The sequence below is a fragment of the Borostomias antarcticus genome (assembly GCF_949987555.1).
Source record: "Borostomias antarcticus genome assembly, chromosome: 16".
Classification (NCBI taxonomy): Eukaryota; Metazoa; Chordata; class Actinopteri; order Stomiiformes; family Stomiidae; genus Borostomias; species Borostomias antarcticus.
The window spans coordinates 19,069,473-19,085,693 of NC_140249.1; the positions used below are offsets into that span (position 1 = coordinate 19,069,473).

Sequence of the window (16,221 nt, forward strand, 5' to 3'; positions counted from 1 at the left end):
ATTTTAGTACCCATGTGGCTTATTCATAAGCAAACCTCATGTGTTATGTGACAGTCTCAACCAGTCAATATAAACATGGCGGTAATACAGAGATAATTTGGCAAAAAGAACTAGCTAGGCTCCAGGACATTGTCTTGTCAAAGAAACACTAGGTGTGTACACACATTCATGCCATGTTGCATGCAGACACAACGCATTGGGACACAGTAAAAAGGAAAATTTGTACATCAAGTTGAAGCCCAACATGTAGCTTAGCCAAGGATGCCTGTGTGAACCCTGACATAGCAATTCCATACCGCACACCACACACACACACTGTTTCCCTCAGAAACAGAGCTGCCTTCATGCATAGAGCACACAATGTCAACGCATTAGAAAGGGTAGTTTGATTGTGGGCTTCCCAAATGACCTTCCAAAATGACAAAATCAAACATGTATAATCCATCATTATCTAGTTATTAACATATCCAACCCCAAGCAATCTGCTCCGACTCAAATTATTCATAGAACACAGTGGCATTACGATACCATTGTTGTTTCCAGGCAACTAAACCAACCGGCCAGCCCACAGCGAGGAATGGGTTTGCTTAACCACTGTAGCTATTTCTAACCAAGACTCCACTGTCGCTGTGTACGCTGCACCCTCGTAGAAACCTCTTTTGCGAGGGTGACCTGACCAAGCGCTCAGGAGGAGGTAGACTGAATGTACACACAACGCAACACAAACATGAACGGTTGGAGAACTCACCAGAATGAGTCCGGATATCAACGAGGAGGTGCCCGTCAGAGCCACGTAGAACTTGGGGGTCAGGGTGTTGAGAAACATGCTTACTGTAGAGACACAAAAACACACGGGGTTAGGGTTAAGTTGGTTCATTGCTAAGGGTAAGAAGTCAGCGTTAAAAGGGAGTTTACAATTGTACACAGACACACGGTCATGCAACATGAAGCTACATCCACAGCAGCAGGAATGTCTCCCTCAGAAGCTCTTTGTGCCGCCATCATTGTTGTGATTAAAAGATGCCATGAAAAGGAATCCCCCGGATGCATATCAAAATTTAGCTCACTGGCATGTTTGCTTCTGTGGTTAGCTGCAAACCACCACTGTCTATACCACGGTGTTGCACAAAGACTCAAATTCTTTAGCGCTGACAAAGAAGCTACGTGGTAGGCGTCACAGCTAAGTCCCAGGTTATCTGACGTGGGAGGCGATCAGCCCAAGACTAAGGCTCTCAGTTAGCCGTGGCGAATCCTCACAGCCAGATCAGCTCTTAACTAGGAGGCTGCTTCTGTCTGGGAGGGTCTGAGAGCCAGGGGGGGGGGGGGTAAGGTTGAGCAATTATAGATCTTGGGGAAATTATGGGTGTGGGGATGGTTAAAAGGAGAGGCAGGGAGGGAGAGACAGAGAGAGAGAGAGACTGGGACAGAGACACTGCTTAGATGGGTTTCTCCTCACCACCAGAGAACACACACTTAAGACTTGTGCACAGAGCAAGCAGGGGGGGGGCACTCACACACACACACAGCCAGCTACCACCATTTGGGCAGCTGGGCTATTCAGCCTTAGGAGAGGGCTCTTTCCTCCTGAGAAAAGAGGCTTTATGGAGAAGCCAGGCCTGACGGACCCAGTGATACAACAGCCATGCAAGGAGCCACACACGCCAGGAGGATAAAACACCCTCAGATAGACTAACAGAGTAAGACAGTGTTGCATTATGCTGGGTTTCTTTTGGCTGGCAAGTGGTGGGATGGGAGGTAGAAGAGACAGAGCAGGATGTCACCCCTGAGGTAACCGTATTACAGTAGACACCAACAACAGCTTGGAGCAATGGACGTTAGCTAGCTTTGTTTGCCAAACCAGTAGATAACGCACTATGCAGTATTTTGCTTATACAAAAGAGATAGTGAACATTTACCAGATAACAGTTGGGGAATACTGTGTGTACGACTGATTTAATGAGACACAAATAAGCAGAAATGCTAATAAAACAGTATTACTAAAGTTTAACTTGGACAAGGATCTTGTTCACAATGTCTAGAGTTAACTCGGGGTAGGGTTGAGCGGTACGACTTCACGAGTGGAGAAAACAAGTGGAGAGGGGTGTTTCAGTTGAAACTGTGTAGTATGGTGTAAATCACGACTTCCCGGGCCAAATGGAGAACAGCATTAGGCACTTTCTCACCTCTGTACTTTTCCCCTCGAACTACGGACCTTTGGGGGTAACTCGCTGTGTTCACACCAAAGGGGCCGGGGTCTTAGGGCGGGTTCGCGGGGGTCTATTTACCCCCTAAAAAAGACCCTGCTTGCGAGGTAGTACTCTTGCAGAGGGATAGTACTTTGTGGGTGGGGCGGCAACGCCGAACATTTCTGCCTGGCGTAGGGAGCCTACTGGCAAAGTTTTATTTCAACGGCGCCATAATTCAATTCACTGAGCAAAAATGCTTCCATGTTTAGGCTAGTGATCATGTTGATTCTCCAAACGGATTTTCTTAAAACAGAATAAATCCCACACATAAACATGAAACTGCTTTCCCTGTTCAACTAAGACATCTGATGGAAAACCTTTTGTTTCCCAATGACAGATGGGATTTATAAGTCCGTGATCACAGCCAAAACACTTCTGTGTTTACTGCAGAGCATCACACAGATTTCTCAAACTAAACTGAATAAATACCATACTGTACGTGTAAACACAAAGTTTCCAGTTCAAACTTGTTGTAACTAAGACTAATCTGCTGGAAAAAATAAATAAATTCTCCATTGACAGAAATCGAAGAATGAGTTGCCTCTCGCTGCCTCAATATAGCAGGTGAGTCTGTACCATCCCCATGTGCGCAAGTTGAGAGAGCTTCTACCCTGCTGTCTGAAGGCGATCTACAGTACATTCTAGGGATATTTTCTCCTTGGGGGGAAAAGTATAGGGGACTTGTACTTCCCCTTTCCCTCTGGTGGGAAAGCGCCAAGTAGTTACTATCCAGAGTGAGTTAGTTACAGAGTCAGGTTGAAATCAGGTTGTGTATTGTATTTTAAGAAATCTAATTTGTCCTGGTTTAACTGGAGGAGGTTCTGTGACATCCACACATTTGTGTCAGCAATACATTCTGTCAAGCGGTCAATTGAGCTGTAGTCGCGTAAGGGTAACATGTACAGACTGAAAAGTAGGGGCCCTAGAATTGATCCTTGTGGAACCCCACATGTCATCTCTGTTTTTTGAGCTGTAGTCAATGAAATATATGATGAATGCATTTTCCCAGATGGGATGCACAGGGTTTAATTATCTTACCCGTCTCAATATGCTCTCCTGTGAAATTTATCGCAATCTGAAGCCTACCCGATCACAGCTCTTTTCTGTCCGGGCCCCGCAGTGGTGGAATGAACTGTCCACTGACGTCAGGACAGCAGAGTCGCTGCCCATCTTTCAGTACAGGCTCAAAACTCACCTCTTCAAGAAGTAGCCTTCCTCTTAATCACCTATTGTGTTTATATTTGGCTACTCTTACACTTTGGCTTTAGCATTAGATGCTTATGCTCTTAGTCACAAAGGAGATGATGCACTTGTGAGCTCTGGCGAGCAGTAGGACACTGACTACCTACGTTAAATGTAATTGTCAGTCGCTTTGGATAAAGGTTTCTGCTAAATGACTGTAATGTAATGTAATGAGAATATCGATACACTTGAGGAAACTCACTGGAAAGAGTACATCACGGAGTTAATGGCATAGTGGTACAGGCTGATGTCTATGGACCACATCTGCCGAGAGCTGAGCTTCCACACATTGAGAAACTGAAGCAGAAACCGGTCACCATTGAGGACCAAGAACTGGAAGTAGCAGGTGCACGTGTGGGCCCACATCCACTCCCAACCAAGGAACACCGAGTCCAGGAAACCAAGGAAGCTGGGCTCTGTAATACGAAGCTAGGTCAACATATCAACAAGAAAGACTTGAAAATTGAATAAAAATGAGTGTTTTTACTTGGTTCTCCGCCTCACCCACAGCCTTCATGAAACTGGAGGTAGGCTAATAAAACGCAAGCCAGTGCATAGCCTACAGTCTGCAGGACTTTAAATACACAAGTTCTGGCAAAATATGGCTCAAGCAGCTAAGTAATTCTGCAATTTTTCATATGATAATGGGGAAAGCCAAAGAGGGTTTTGTCGGTTTACAAGTCTTCTTAAAAGAACCTCTCACTATTCGCACGCTGAGATTATTTTTTAATTTGCACACTGAACACTGAAGTTCCATATGGAATTTTAACGTCTATATGCCATTTTCCAAGTGAATTGATCGGTCAGCGGGCAGTGCTTTATACGTTTTGATCCATAATCTGGAATTGAACCTGCCCCAGAGCAGGTTAGCTCAGTTCTTTATATTGAATTTATCATCATTAAAATACAATTTTAACAGTTTTCTTAGTCTGTTCATTTACGATTGCGCCACCTGACATTTTGGGGGTCTGAGATAAAAACATAAAACAATGTATTTTAATATACTAAAACATTAAAACTAAACATGTTTTATAGAATAAAATCATACATGACTTGAATTGATCAAATATTTTTTAAATGCAAATAATGTACACAAAAATATGTATCTCATGTCATTGGTCCAGTTGCCAAATAATTATGCAAAGCAAGAGCTGAATTATACACGTTAAATGGTAAATGGACTGCACTTATAAGGCGCTTTTCCACCTTAGCGGCACTCAAAGCGCTTTATAATGGCCTCTCATTCACCCACACACACACACACACCCCAATGGCGGTAGCTGCCATGCAAGGTGCTAACCTGCTCATTGGGAGCAATTTGGGGTTAGGTGTTTTGCTCAAGGACACTTCAACATGTGGACAGGAGGAGGCGGGACTCGAACCATTGACCCTTCCATCATTGAACGACCCGCTCTACCAACTGAGCTACAGCCGCCCCCGCTAATCCTGATTCCTCCTCCTCCCAGTCTTTGTGGAAGGGTGGTCTGGGGGCAACAGAGGGTGGTGAATCCCTGGGATAGAGCAGGGATCTGGGGCTTCACACTTTCCATGTGGAGGGCTCAATCCATCTGGCTCCACATCCAACCCAGAGACAGAGTCATCACACATGAGCTCGTCAAGGACTTATAAAGTTATGGATTCTATTAAAAAGACAATCTGAATAGGCTAATAACTAAGTAAAAATCAGCAGAGTATCACATATCATTATAAAAGCTGGTGCAGGATTGAGGATGCTATAAAGAATTGTCTCTCTGTGGGATGATACAGATATATTAGAATGTGGGGGACCTGGGTACTCGGTTTGTGTAGCCATAGGTATGCTCCTAAACACAGTGTATTAGATGCATGCAGGCATCTTTACAAACTTTTAGTCATGATTTTGTTCAGTTGCTAACGGTCATAAATGGCTATTGGATATTCTATTATGCTACTCATAATATTGTTCTTCCTTTAGGTTAACTGAAGCAGAGGAGTGTGTGGTGACCAGGGTCTGGCCCATCAGGGTGGGGTGGGGTGGGTGGTGGGGGGTGGCACAGGCTCCAGAGGGAATGGCAGCAGAGCCAACTGAATGTCACACAGCAGACCAACCGAAAGGTGACCTTTAGTGGGGGACAGCCGGGTGACTGCTGTTCTGATGAGAACACACACACACACACACACACACACACACACACACACACACACACACACACACACACACACACACACACACACACACACACACACACACACACACACACACACACACACACACACACACACACACACACAGTAGCTACAGTAGCACCATGCATAAAGACACTGGCTTTCCATAGGCCATCTGTATCTCTTCCAAGCATTCTCTTTTGGTGAACCACCTCTCATGCCTACTACACACCCCACAAAACAATGTATGCTAGAATAGGCTGGCTAGTAGGGACATATAATTCTAAGACTATGAAGCCTACAGTAGCATAATGACTTTCTCAGAATGCGCTGGCAGAGGTGGTAGACTATCATGTCAAACAACAACTCGGCAGCAACTGAGAGTAGTTTTTCAAGGGCCCAATTTGAGAGGCCTTAGGGCTCTGCATTCTCCGCTCAGAGTGAAAGTGTCACTCCGACTTGGCTTGTCAGGCCTGAAATGCTTGTGGCTGAAACAATTAGCGCCCGCGTCGCTGCTCGGCTCGTAGGTCTGGCTCTTGAGTGACGGGCCACCGCACAGCCCCAATTGTGCTGCTTAACGACCTCCATGACCTTTTGGGGGGAATACAGGAAGCGGGTGAGAATCTGTCACGCCAGGGTTGACCAATAAGCTTCAGAAAACCCAGTGAGGTGGAGGAGGAAAGCCATTCGATGTTTGATCAAGCTATGGCTGGAGACGGAGGGGTAGTCGTAGGAGAGCCATAAGAGCTCTATCGATCTACATCACAGGCCGCCCACGCGTTTACATACCGCCCATCCTTCTGAGCTGCTGTGCCTGTGACTCAACCTGATCAGCTGTGACTCAGAGGCAGGCTCAGTCATAAGAATATGTACCCTGTAGTAACCTCGCCTGCTGGTTCCCACGTGACAACGACCAAGAACAGGTCTGTTGAGTAAGGTAGGGCTCCAGGGTGCCACCGAATCGGTCAAATTTGCCACCATTTCTCAGTCCAATGCGAGTGAAACGTTTCATTGGTCGCGCCAGTGCGAGTTAAGAGTCTAGCTGATCAGATTCACGTTTTCTTCTCGTTCTTCATGTGAAAACTGTGACTTGGTGAAGCAGCAGTGGTGGACCTGTAACAGCTGTGATCTAGCTCTGTGGCTGTGTTTACTGATATCAGCTGGCGCTTATTGAAGGCCTGTTGAGCACAGCGGATGCACGCGCAGTCACCACAAAACAAACATAGTGACACAAACACACAATGACAATATAGAGAAACACACACACACGCACACACACACACACAATGATACACAACACATTGTACACACACACACACACACACACACACACACACACCTACACAGTCTTCAGCAGGCTTATGTCACAGCACCAATTGACAAGTTCATAAATTTAGACACACACCTACACACCACCAGCTGTAATCTACGCAAAAGAAAGACCAAAAAGCTAAGTAGAGTAAAAAAGGGCAAAAAAGAAGCAATTCCCAACTACGGTACAGTCAGCTAAATCCAGATGAACAATTATTTTACTCACCTTCCATTTCTCAGTAACATCTACTCTCACAATGGCTACAGAGCACGATGTGCGAGTCAGGTCAGTAAAAAAGAAAAAAAAACTCATAATAAGAACGTCCAGTTCAGTCGTGGGGCCCCTGGTCCCCTAGTCGCAGATCCTGATAGGCAGATGTAGATAAGTGACAACTGGCCAGGCCAACTGGTACGGATGACTAGTCTGCCCTCTCTCTAGTAACACAGCAGAGAGAGTGGGGGGTTGCAATCATCAGCTCCACCAATCAAGATGTTCCATTTTAATGAAAGGGAGAGGGGGGGGTCCTTTAACCTCACATGAAAAGGTAACCATGACAACTCCTCAATGACCATTTACTACTGCATGGCAAGTCTCTGTACAAGACAGATAGATACATGAAACACTGCCTACAGTAGGGTCACGCGTCAACATCTACTGCAACAACCTGATAAGATCCTGAGATGCTGTGCCTCATGAATGAAATTATCCTAGACAATGTTAGCCTTTCAGTCATACTTCAATAGCAGCGGTGAATGAAGAGGACAATGAAGCATGTGATGATTTTCTAAACAAGAGCCCTCTGAAACAATTAGGCTCTATTAAAGATAATACTCCACTTCCTTTCACTGCTCGCTGTATGCAACCCTGCTTTTCAAATCATGAGGGCATGGCATCATTTTCGGCATTGCTTTTTCTAATCTATCAATGAAGAGTACAGATAAAGGGAGTCCCGGGGAAAGAAAAACGGCTGTCTAGACCATGTCTACATGCTTAGGTAAGGAGGTTGGTAGGTAGGTAGGTTAGTAAAAGCAGTTATCTAGAGTCTAGACCAGGGGTATGCAATTACATTTCGAAGTCCATATATGGAAAATATTTCCCGAAGCAAAGGTCTGGAGGGGTGTAAATTGAATTGAAGCGATTTATATATTATATAGATATGTGTCCTCAAATTCAAATGTTTATTTCACAGATTATACTGTAGACTACACAAGGAATCTATGAAATAAACAACATTTGAATTTGAGGAGACAAAATGAAGACCATTTGATGGAATCATTCTTAACAAATGTTTGCTATAATGTTACTATGCGATACTCACGTAAAGTACAGTAGTATCCTGAGCCTGTATGCATGTAAAGTTGAGTAGGCGATCCCATTTCCTCCGGTGAGTGACAGATAATCCGGAATCTGCCCTCCCAGTGCCTGGTTTTTGTTTTGTTATCATTAGTGAATGAATGTGTTAGGATTCTGGTGGATCAATCATATTGTGCTCTTAGAACATTTATTTTCTGTCTTCAGTTGGGATTTGAGTGGGTACAGTATGTTTGCTCTAGATTGTGCTTGCTCATAGTGATGCTTCACATTGCCGCTTTTAATAATTGCCACGGTCTCTGAACATACACGGCTGGGAAGAATGAATAAGTGTCTGTGCATTCTTGATTAAAAGCTCCATTTTCTACTTTCTATCTACTTTTCTCTTTTTAGAGCGCAGCATGTGAAATTATCCTCCTCTCTCCGACTGCTGTCTCTCGTCTCGTCTCGTCTGTGTGTGTTAGTCTGGGGCCTATTTGCTTTGCAGTTGTGGTTTCCAGTCTATGCGGATACTGTCCAAAAACAGGCCTACCCATAAACCTACGATGCGATGCAGCAAGAACTTCTTCTGGAATAGGCTATGGTTTGGTACGTCCATGTTTTATTCTCATTCGTATCGACTGGAGAGACTAGGCTGCTCGATTCAGCATTTGTGTGACAGGATACCAGCTGGCGCTAGACTGGAAACCAAGCGAATAGAAACCAGGCTTCCCCCCGAGGAGAGACTGTTACACTCTCCCCCGCGGAGAGCCTGGTGATGCGAGGCTGGTGTGTGTGCAGCTCACTCGAAAGGCATATATTTGATTAGCTAAGTAGCATCACCTGAGATTATTTACAACGCATTCAATGGTCTGTGAATTTCCTGGCTTTCTAAAAACAGTGTCTTAAGCTGCACCGGTTAAAACAGAAACACTAAAAAACAAATCATTTATTGGTTATAGGTCTGGGTCCAGATAAAATGGCGTCTGGGTCCGGACCGCCGTCCGCCTATTAGTGACCCCTGGTCTATACCATGTCTACTGTACATGTAGGGAGGTTGATAGGTAGGTAAAAGCAGTTATCTAGACCAGTGCTTCCCAACCACCAGGCTCATTGGCTAACGGTCCGTACGTAAAGGATAAATTGTGCACGCGTTGGCCAGCATACATCTAAATTCACCCAATCATATTCCTCATCACGTTCCTAGCAATCTTTTTCTTTTAATACATACATGCTGGCAATGCTTCTGCTTCCTCCTTCTGTGCTGTCGCCACCCTGTTCCGCCAAAACGACTTGCCAAAATAGACAAGCAGGTGATTTACGAGTAACTTTATTGCCAAATAAAAGAATGATAGAGCAGATACCGTTAAATATTATACACAATTTATTTTGAGATTTTGATAATTACAAACGAGGTGCCGGATCCAATCAAATAGTTCCCGTCCAAATCTCAGGATCTCAGGAAGTCCCGGAGGGCTTAACATGCTATTGAGGCAACCATTTGTAATGCATCCTAACACATAACTCCATTCCTGCCCAAAATAGCCACCACAAGTGCAGACCACAGTCAGTCAGTTGTAGCCTAATTGTGAGAAAAATGCAGTCCTTTGTGATCTGATCTACAATATCTGACCCAGACATCTCCAGTAAAAACTGTGTTGGGCTCATATAATATGACTAAACTCTGTTGAATGTGGTGAACATCAACCTATCATTATTTCCATGATGGCCAAATGGTGACCTCACTTCCTCCAAGTCTTGCCAATAGCACCCTAATTACTTGTCCTTGTATGGTATTTCATCATGGGAGATTGTCTCAACAACATTCTGGACATTTTGAGGTTTGCCAAAGTCAACTGTCTGGTTCACAACCAAAGAAAACTGTTTAAAGTATGAATCGTCATAACTTGAGATCTTGTCTCATTTAGTGTCTATGGTCTATGTTAAGTACCCTGAAAACTCCCAATAACTCATTCTGGTGATCTTTAAATGTGCTAGTGAGTAGAGACAACATTTTATCTAGAATCATAAAAATAAAATAAAAACTCCAACAAAGCTTGTGAGCAAATAGTATTACGACTCCTGATTAGGGATCAACCGATATGTTTTTCTTAGGGCCTCCTTCCTTATTAGTAATCAAGGAAACTGATAACCAATATTTGAAACAAATATACATTTGCAGTAAAAAGGAAAAACTTGGTGTCAAAATGTAGAATAACACAAAGTCCTACATACAGTATAGTAACTTGAAATGCCTTTAAGCACAAAGGATAATAGGTATTAGGCACCTGACCTGTTAGTCTAGTAGCCTCATTTCTAATATTTAAGCATAAGCATTGTGCTGATCTATCAAGCCTAGAAGTTAGACATAACTATAAAGTCACAAGCAAGATCCCATATTTCCATAAAGAAAGTTGAGCAAAATGATGACCGAGTTTCAGTCGAGCGCACAGTTGGTCTAAGGTAGCCAAGCTGGCGATGCATCGATCTCGTTATAGTTAACTGCAACAAAGTGCATTTTCCGGGCATTTTCAGTGTAACTGTGAAACTGATAGAAACTGTTAGACCTTTCTGCTGTCTGAGCGTTCCTCGTTTGTGCCTGCCTGTGTCCCAGTAGCCTTCAGTGTTGATTGGTTACACTTCAGGAGTTATAGCCTATCAGATAGTGCTGTGAGCGGGACATTGCTCGAGAACACAGAGGAGTGACTGCAGCCAGAGAAGCAGCCACGTCAGAGCAATAGACCTCTCCTATTCAGGCTGCAAGTTACGCCCCCCCAGTTACTGTTGCTATGCCCCACAAGCTTTGGAGCAAGTTAATAAAATTACCACTGAACAGCACATTCCTGCTGTTTCTCTCAAGGATTCCTGGATTCCTACACTAAGCGCTCAATGAAGGAGTTGTTTCCGTCAATATCAAAGGGCTTCCGACAACAAGTAAACAGGCAGGGAATACCAGGTTTAGATCCTTGCCAAGTATGTCAATGTCTAAATGAGTAGGTCTACATGCTTTAATGTAAAATTATTTCAGAACGACACCTGTTAGATCAAGAAGATAAAGGACCCAGTGAACACTTACCCAAAAAGCTATACTGACAAGATACTGGGAATACAAAGGTCATCAGGGAATATTTGCCTGTTGGAAACCATCTTTTGGCGTGCTCACTTTCTACCCATGCCATGTCAAGCTTGCAGGACATAAATAGCAGTAGTCAGCAGTTACCACAGAAACCTGACCCTCACGGCAGGTAACCACGGCAACAGAGACAGCTGGTTGCTGTCAAGAGTGCCGTTCGCTCGCCTTTATCTTCCTGCTATCAGTAAACAAGCAAGTACTCTGCTCCTGAGACCCATGGGCTCAACAATCAAATAAGAGACATATGGTTCAGAGCTGTTTGAACAACAACACTGATGTCCGCCAAGTGGTGGTCGTCCACTTCTGAGGTGGTGCACTAGTGGTAACTTAAGAGTAGGCTAATAATGGATGACATGAATCCAGGAAGACGGATATAAATCCAGCTTGAAAGAGAACCTTTTAAGCACGTCATATGGCACCCATACCACTGTATGACCAGGCCAGAGTTTAGATCTATTCTCATACTCACCAATGTCTAAACTTATCTTCACTGCATAAGCTAATCTTATGCCTTTAAGACATCAATCTCATGTACAGTAACCATACAAACATATGGAAGGTTACTATAGTTCAGTTCCCCGAATTGCTTACTGAAGCAGGTTGCAGGGGAGAACAGCATCCACAGCCTATTCACCAGAAAACCACGCTGTCATAACTGCAGGTCACAACCATGCCAAAATTGTAGGCATTATACGCTCAAACAGGGATGTGCTGTAACAGTTTTTATAGCTTTCGTAGTCGGCAGAAGTGGAAGCAGATCAGTCATCTGCAATACGTCATGTTCATGCACATGTACGCACATATCACACAGCCATTTTTTTAATCAATAATTTCAACTGATTCTGAATTATTATTATAACTAGAAAGTACATTTCCTGGAGAAAATGTGAGGTGGGCTAGCTGCTGCTGCTGTACAGTATGTAACAGCTACTGTACTGCTAGTACTACTACAGACCGGGCAATCTCCATGCACCCACCGGTGAAGACCGTGTGTCTCTAGCCCACTCAGGGGCTGAATTGTGGGGTCCGTGGCGTGGACAGTGGCGTGGTGGGGAGACTCCGTCCCCTCAGGTCAGAGCCGGTCGGGGACAGTGTATCCCTCTCTGGGCCACCTACCCGCCCTCACCGGTGAAGTCCGTGTGTCTCTAGGCCACTCTGGGGCTGAGTTGTGGGGCCCGTGGCGTGGATAGTGGCGTGGTGGCGAGACTCCGCCCCCTCAGGTCAGAACTGGTCAGGGACGGTGTACCCCTCTCTGGGCCACATACCTGACTCCACCTGTGAAGACCGTGTTTCTCTAGCCCACTCAGGGGCTGAGCTGTGGGGCCCGTGGCGTGAATAGTGGCGTTCTGGTGAGACTCCGCCCCCTCAAATCACAGCGGGTCAGGGGCAGTGCCGTGAACTCCGGGCAACCTCCATGCACCCACTGGCGAAGACCGTGTGTCTCTAGTAGAGGTCTTCACGGGTCGGGTAAATCCGATAGGACCTGAACCGGACCCGAGACCCGTACGGGTCCGGGTCCGCATTTCCACGCTTTTATTATAGTCAATTGGGTTCAGGTGGATCCGATTCTATTACCTTGGGTCCCGGGTCTGTTTGTCATTATGCGTAATACCCGAGAGAAACGCATGATGCGAATTCAGTGAGACCGCGGGCGCGACGCGAGCGGAGACACGGCAGCCACCACCAGTAGCCTACCTTGTGAAAAATAAGGTGAAAGAAAATAAATATAAAGAGGTCAAACCTAGCGGCAGCTTTGTGTAGCCTTATTTATTTACAGCTGTTTCATTTCCATGCTGCCACATCACAGCCTGAGAAGACAGCGATTGATCCTGTCGAGATTGAGAGGAAATCGCAATTCCATCAAACTGTGATGCAACAGCATGCAAGCCAACAGCCGTGACAGCCTAAGCGATTAATGCTACTGCTACTTACTACTACTGCCTGTCGGATCCGTAAAATACCCGATCCGACTCGGGTCTCTGTCCTACTCCTGCTCTCGGACAAAATCGTGTCCGGTATACATATTTAAAAAAAATGATCGGATTTAGTCAGATCTCGGAACAAATGTCTCGGGTCCATCTCGGTTTCGCGTCCACATTTTAGACCCGAGAAGACCTCTAGTCTCTAGCCCACTCAGAGGCTGAGTTGAGGGGTCCATTGTGTGGTTAGTGGCGAGACTCCGCCCCCTCAGGTAAGAGCCGGTCGGGGACAGTGTACCCCTCTCTGGGCCACCCACCTGTCCCCACCGGTGAAGACTGTGTGTCTCTAGCCCACTCAGGGGCCGAGTTGTGGGTATCGTGGCGTGGTGGTGAGACTCCACCCCCTCAGGTCAGAGCTGGTCGGGGACAGTGTACCTCTCTCCGGGCCACCCACCTGCCTCCACTGGTGAAGACTATGTCTCTAGCCCACTCAGGGGCTGAGTTGTGGGGTCCACGGTGTGGTTAGTGGCATGGGGCAAGACTCCGCCCCCTCAGGTCAGAGCCGGTCGGTGACAATATACTCCTCTCTGGGCCACCCACCTGCACCCATCCGTGTGACTGTGTGTCTCTAGCCCACTCAGGGTCTGTGTGTGTGGTTCCGTGGCGTGGATAGTGGCATGGTGGCGAGACTCCACCACCTCAGGTCAGGTGTCAGGGTCAGAGACGGTCAGGGGCAGGTCAGTGACCCCCAAGCCATCCCCATGCACCCACCCACCCAGTACAACACTCAAAAATCATTGAGTTTACAGCCTGAATAAGACTGTCATTCTGAATATTATTTGAATATCAGAAAGGTAGATCCACAGTTAGTAAGGAAGGAAGGTAGGAATATAAATGCTACCAAAGTAGTCATAAAAGTGTGCCTGTACCTTTAAGAGAGCCTGCCGGTGTCCCCAAATTCAAATCCCAACTGAAATTCTGAACATCCCATTATTCTCTTCAATGAGAAGGCATGCCGGCTTCAGACAGCTCTCTCAGAAAGTATAAATGTTACAGCTTACACATTGACACCGTAGGAATCCTGGGATCCAGATGAACATTTTGGTGTAAAATGTGTCTGTATAGCATAGAAACTGTTGGCATGGCGACAAGTTAGAAAATGGGTATGAATTCAAAATTAGCAGCACAAAAGTTAGAGTGGAGAGCCATTCGTTTGAATGGGGAGCATAGTAGTCGAACAAATCATCATACCTCGAAAACTACATACTATACTATAAACTAATACTTATATTGTACGAATCATCACAATCGTGTGAACATGTTGATGTATATGTGAATTACCTCTTAAAACTGTAGGAGTGCTGGCAGTTTACAAAATGTGTGAATATTTTCAAAGCAACAACTGCCACCACTCAAAAAAAAAAATCTGGGTTACAAACTCATCATTACCAAACTCCGATTGTTTTTCACTGCCGTTGTTTTCACGTTTGGAAATATATGGAAGTGAATGCAGCTGACGGCTCACTATGGCTCCTTCACTTCCATGTATTTACAAATGCGAAAACGATGGCAGTGAAAAACAATCAGAGTCTGGTAATGATGAGTTTGTAATCCCGATAGTGTATTCAGCCTGCTATTTTGACTATTTTGGTTCTTGAAGCTGTGTTTTTATAGTGAACTTTTAACATTGGAGTCAACGGGCACTTCCGCATCCGCACCACCAATTACGTAAGACTGACCAATATGGCACCTGAAGTGAATAAAGCGAATACAGGGTTTTTCCTGGCTCAGAATGGGTCTTTGGGAGGTGATGCACACGCATTTTTAAAATATTCTTCGCTGTCTGACTGAGCTCACTTTTCACAATCGCTGAAAATCTCCCGACAAGACACAAAATGGATATGAAGCCAAAATGTTTAAGCTACTGATAACCTGTCAATTAATTATCTTGATTACTAGCGGTCCAAACCAAGGACAATGCAAGAAAGAGGGGACGGGCTGCACTTGAAACAAGCTAAGTATCAAACACATTTGGAGAGGGTTTGAATTGCTATTTTTATTCTAAATTTTTTATCATTTTGGGACTGGTGATTTTCCTTTGGCTCTGGCTAAAATCTCTTTGAGGGGGCGCCAAAAAATCCTCTATACAGAAAAACCCCCGGAATAGCGCTAAAAAGCGCTTGGAACACAGCTCTCGTCTCTATAGTGCCCTAGAGCTCATTACCCATTGTTAACAACGAGAAAACAGCGCCAGCTCTAAAATACAGCTTGTCGGTGGACACGTGCCCTTACCTCCGACAACTGAACATACAAGTGCTTACTTGTAACAACATCGGGGATAGCCTAAATTTCAATTTCCATTATTATCTTCTGACGCGTGCCTTGAACTACATTCCTTCGAGAGTGAAAACGAGTGCACCCTGGAGGTCTGGCATTCTTATATCAGTGTGCCCTGGAGGTCATGCGCCCTCGCGAGGCTCCGTCGTAATGAGGATTGCGTAGTAAAAGCATAACACGGTTCAAAATGTACCATTATTTGTACAATACTACAATAACAATTGGTTTATTGGTTCTTATAATGTAGTATTTATCCTATGCATATGTGCTCTGTAATATGTTTCAGTGATACAGTAGTCAAAATGTTACAGGACACTGCTTGATCGTGTCAGGGAATTTCTTTTTTTTACAGTTCTCCTATATCGGCTCAAATGGGTGAACTGTTTTTTGTTGCTTCCCTCTGGAAAATTTGTGATAAAGACCCCCTTTCTCCTCTGTGAAACACATTTTGTTGCCTCTGGGTATGAAATGCACTATATAAATAAAGTTAGCTTTGATTATCCTCTCTGCCTTTAAAAATATCATTTGAAAAAAATACCAAGGGCTGGACTGCCCAGTGCCCACTCTTCCGACAGAAAAGAAAAGCATCAAATAATT

At 44.9% G+C, this 16,221-nt stretch overlaps 1 protein-coding gene across 2 annotated transcripts in view; it reads right to left on the minus strand.

Annotated features, from left to right (window-relative positions):
• Nucleotides 1–16,221, minus strand: part of LOC311319393 (suppressor of tumorigenicity 7 protein homolog) — a 47,868-nt gene that overhangs the window by 19,224 nt on the left and 12,423 nt on the right. For both annotated transcript variants that reach the window (XM_084450943.1, XM_084450942.1), the window contains exon 3: nucleotides 749–831. In XM_084450943.1, the coding sequence (XP_084307069.1) occupies nucleotides 749–831 (83 nt within the window). The remainder of the gene's footprint in view (nucleotides 1–748; nucleotides 832–16,221) is intronic.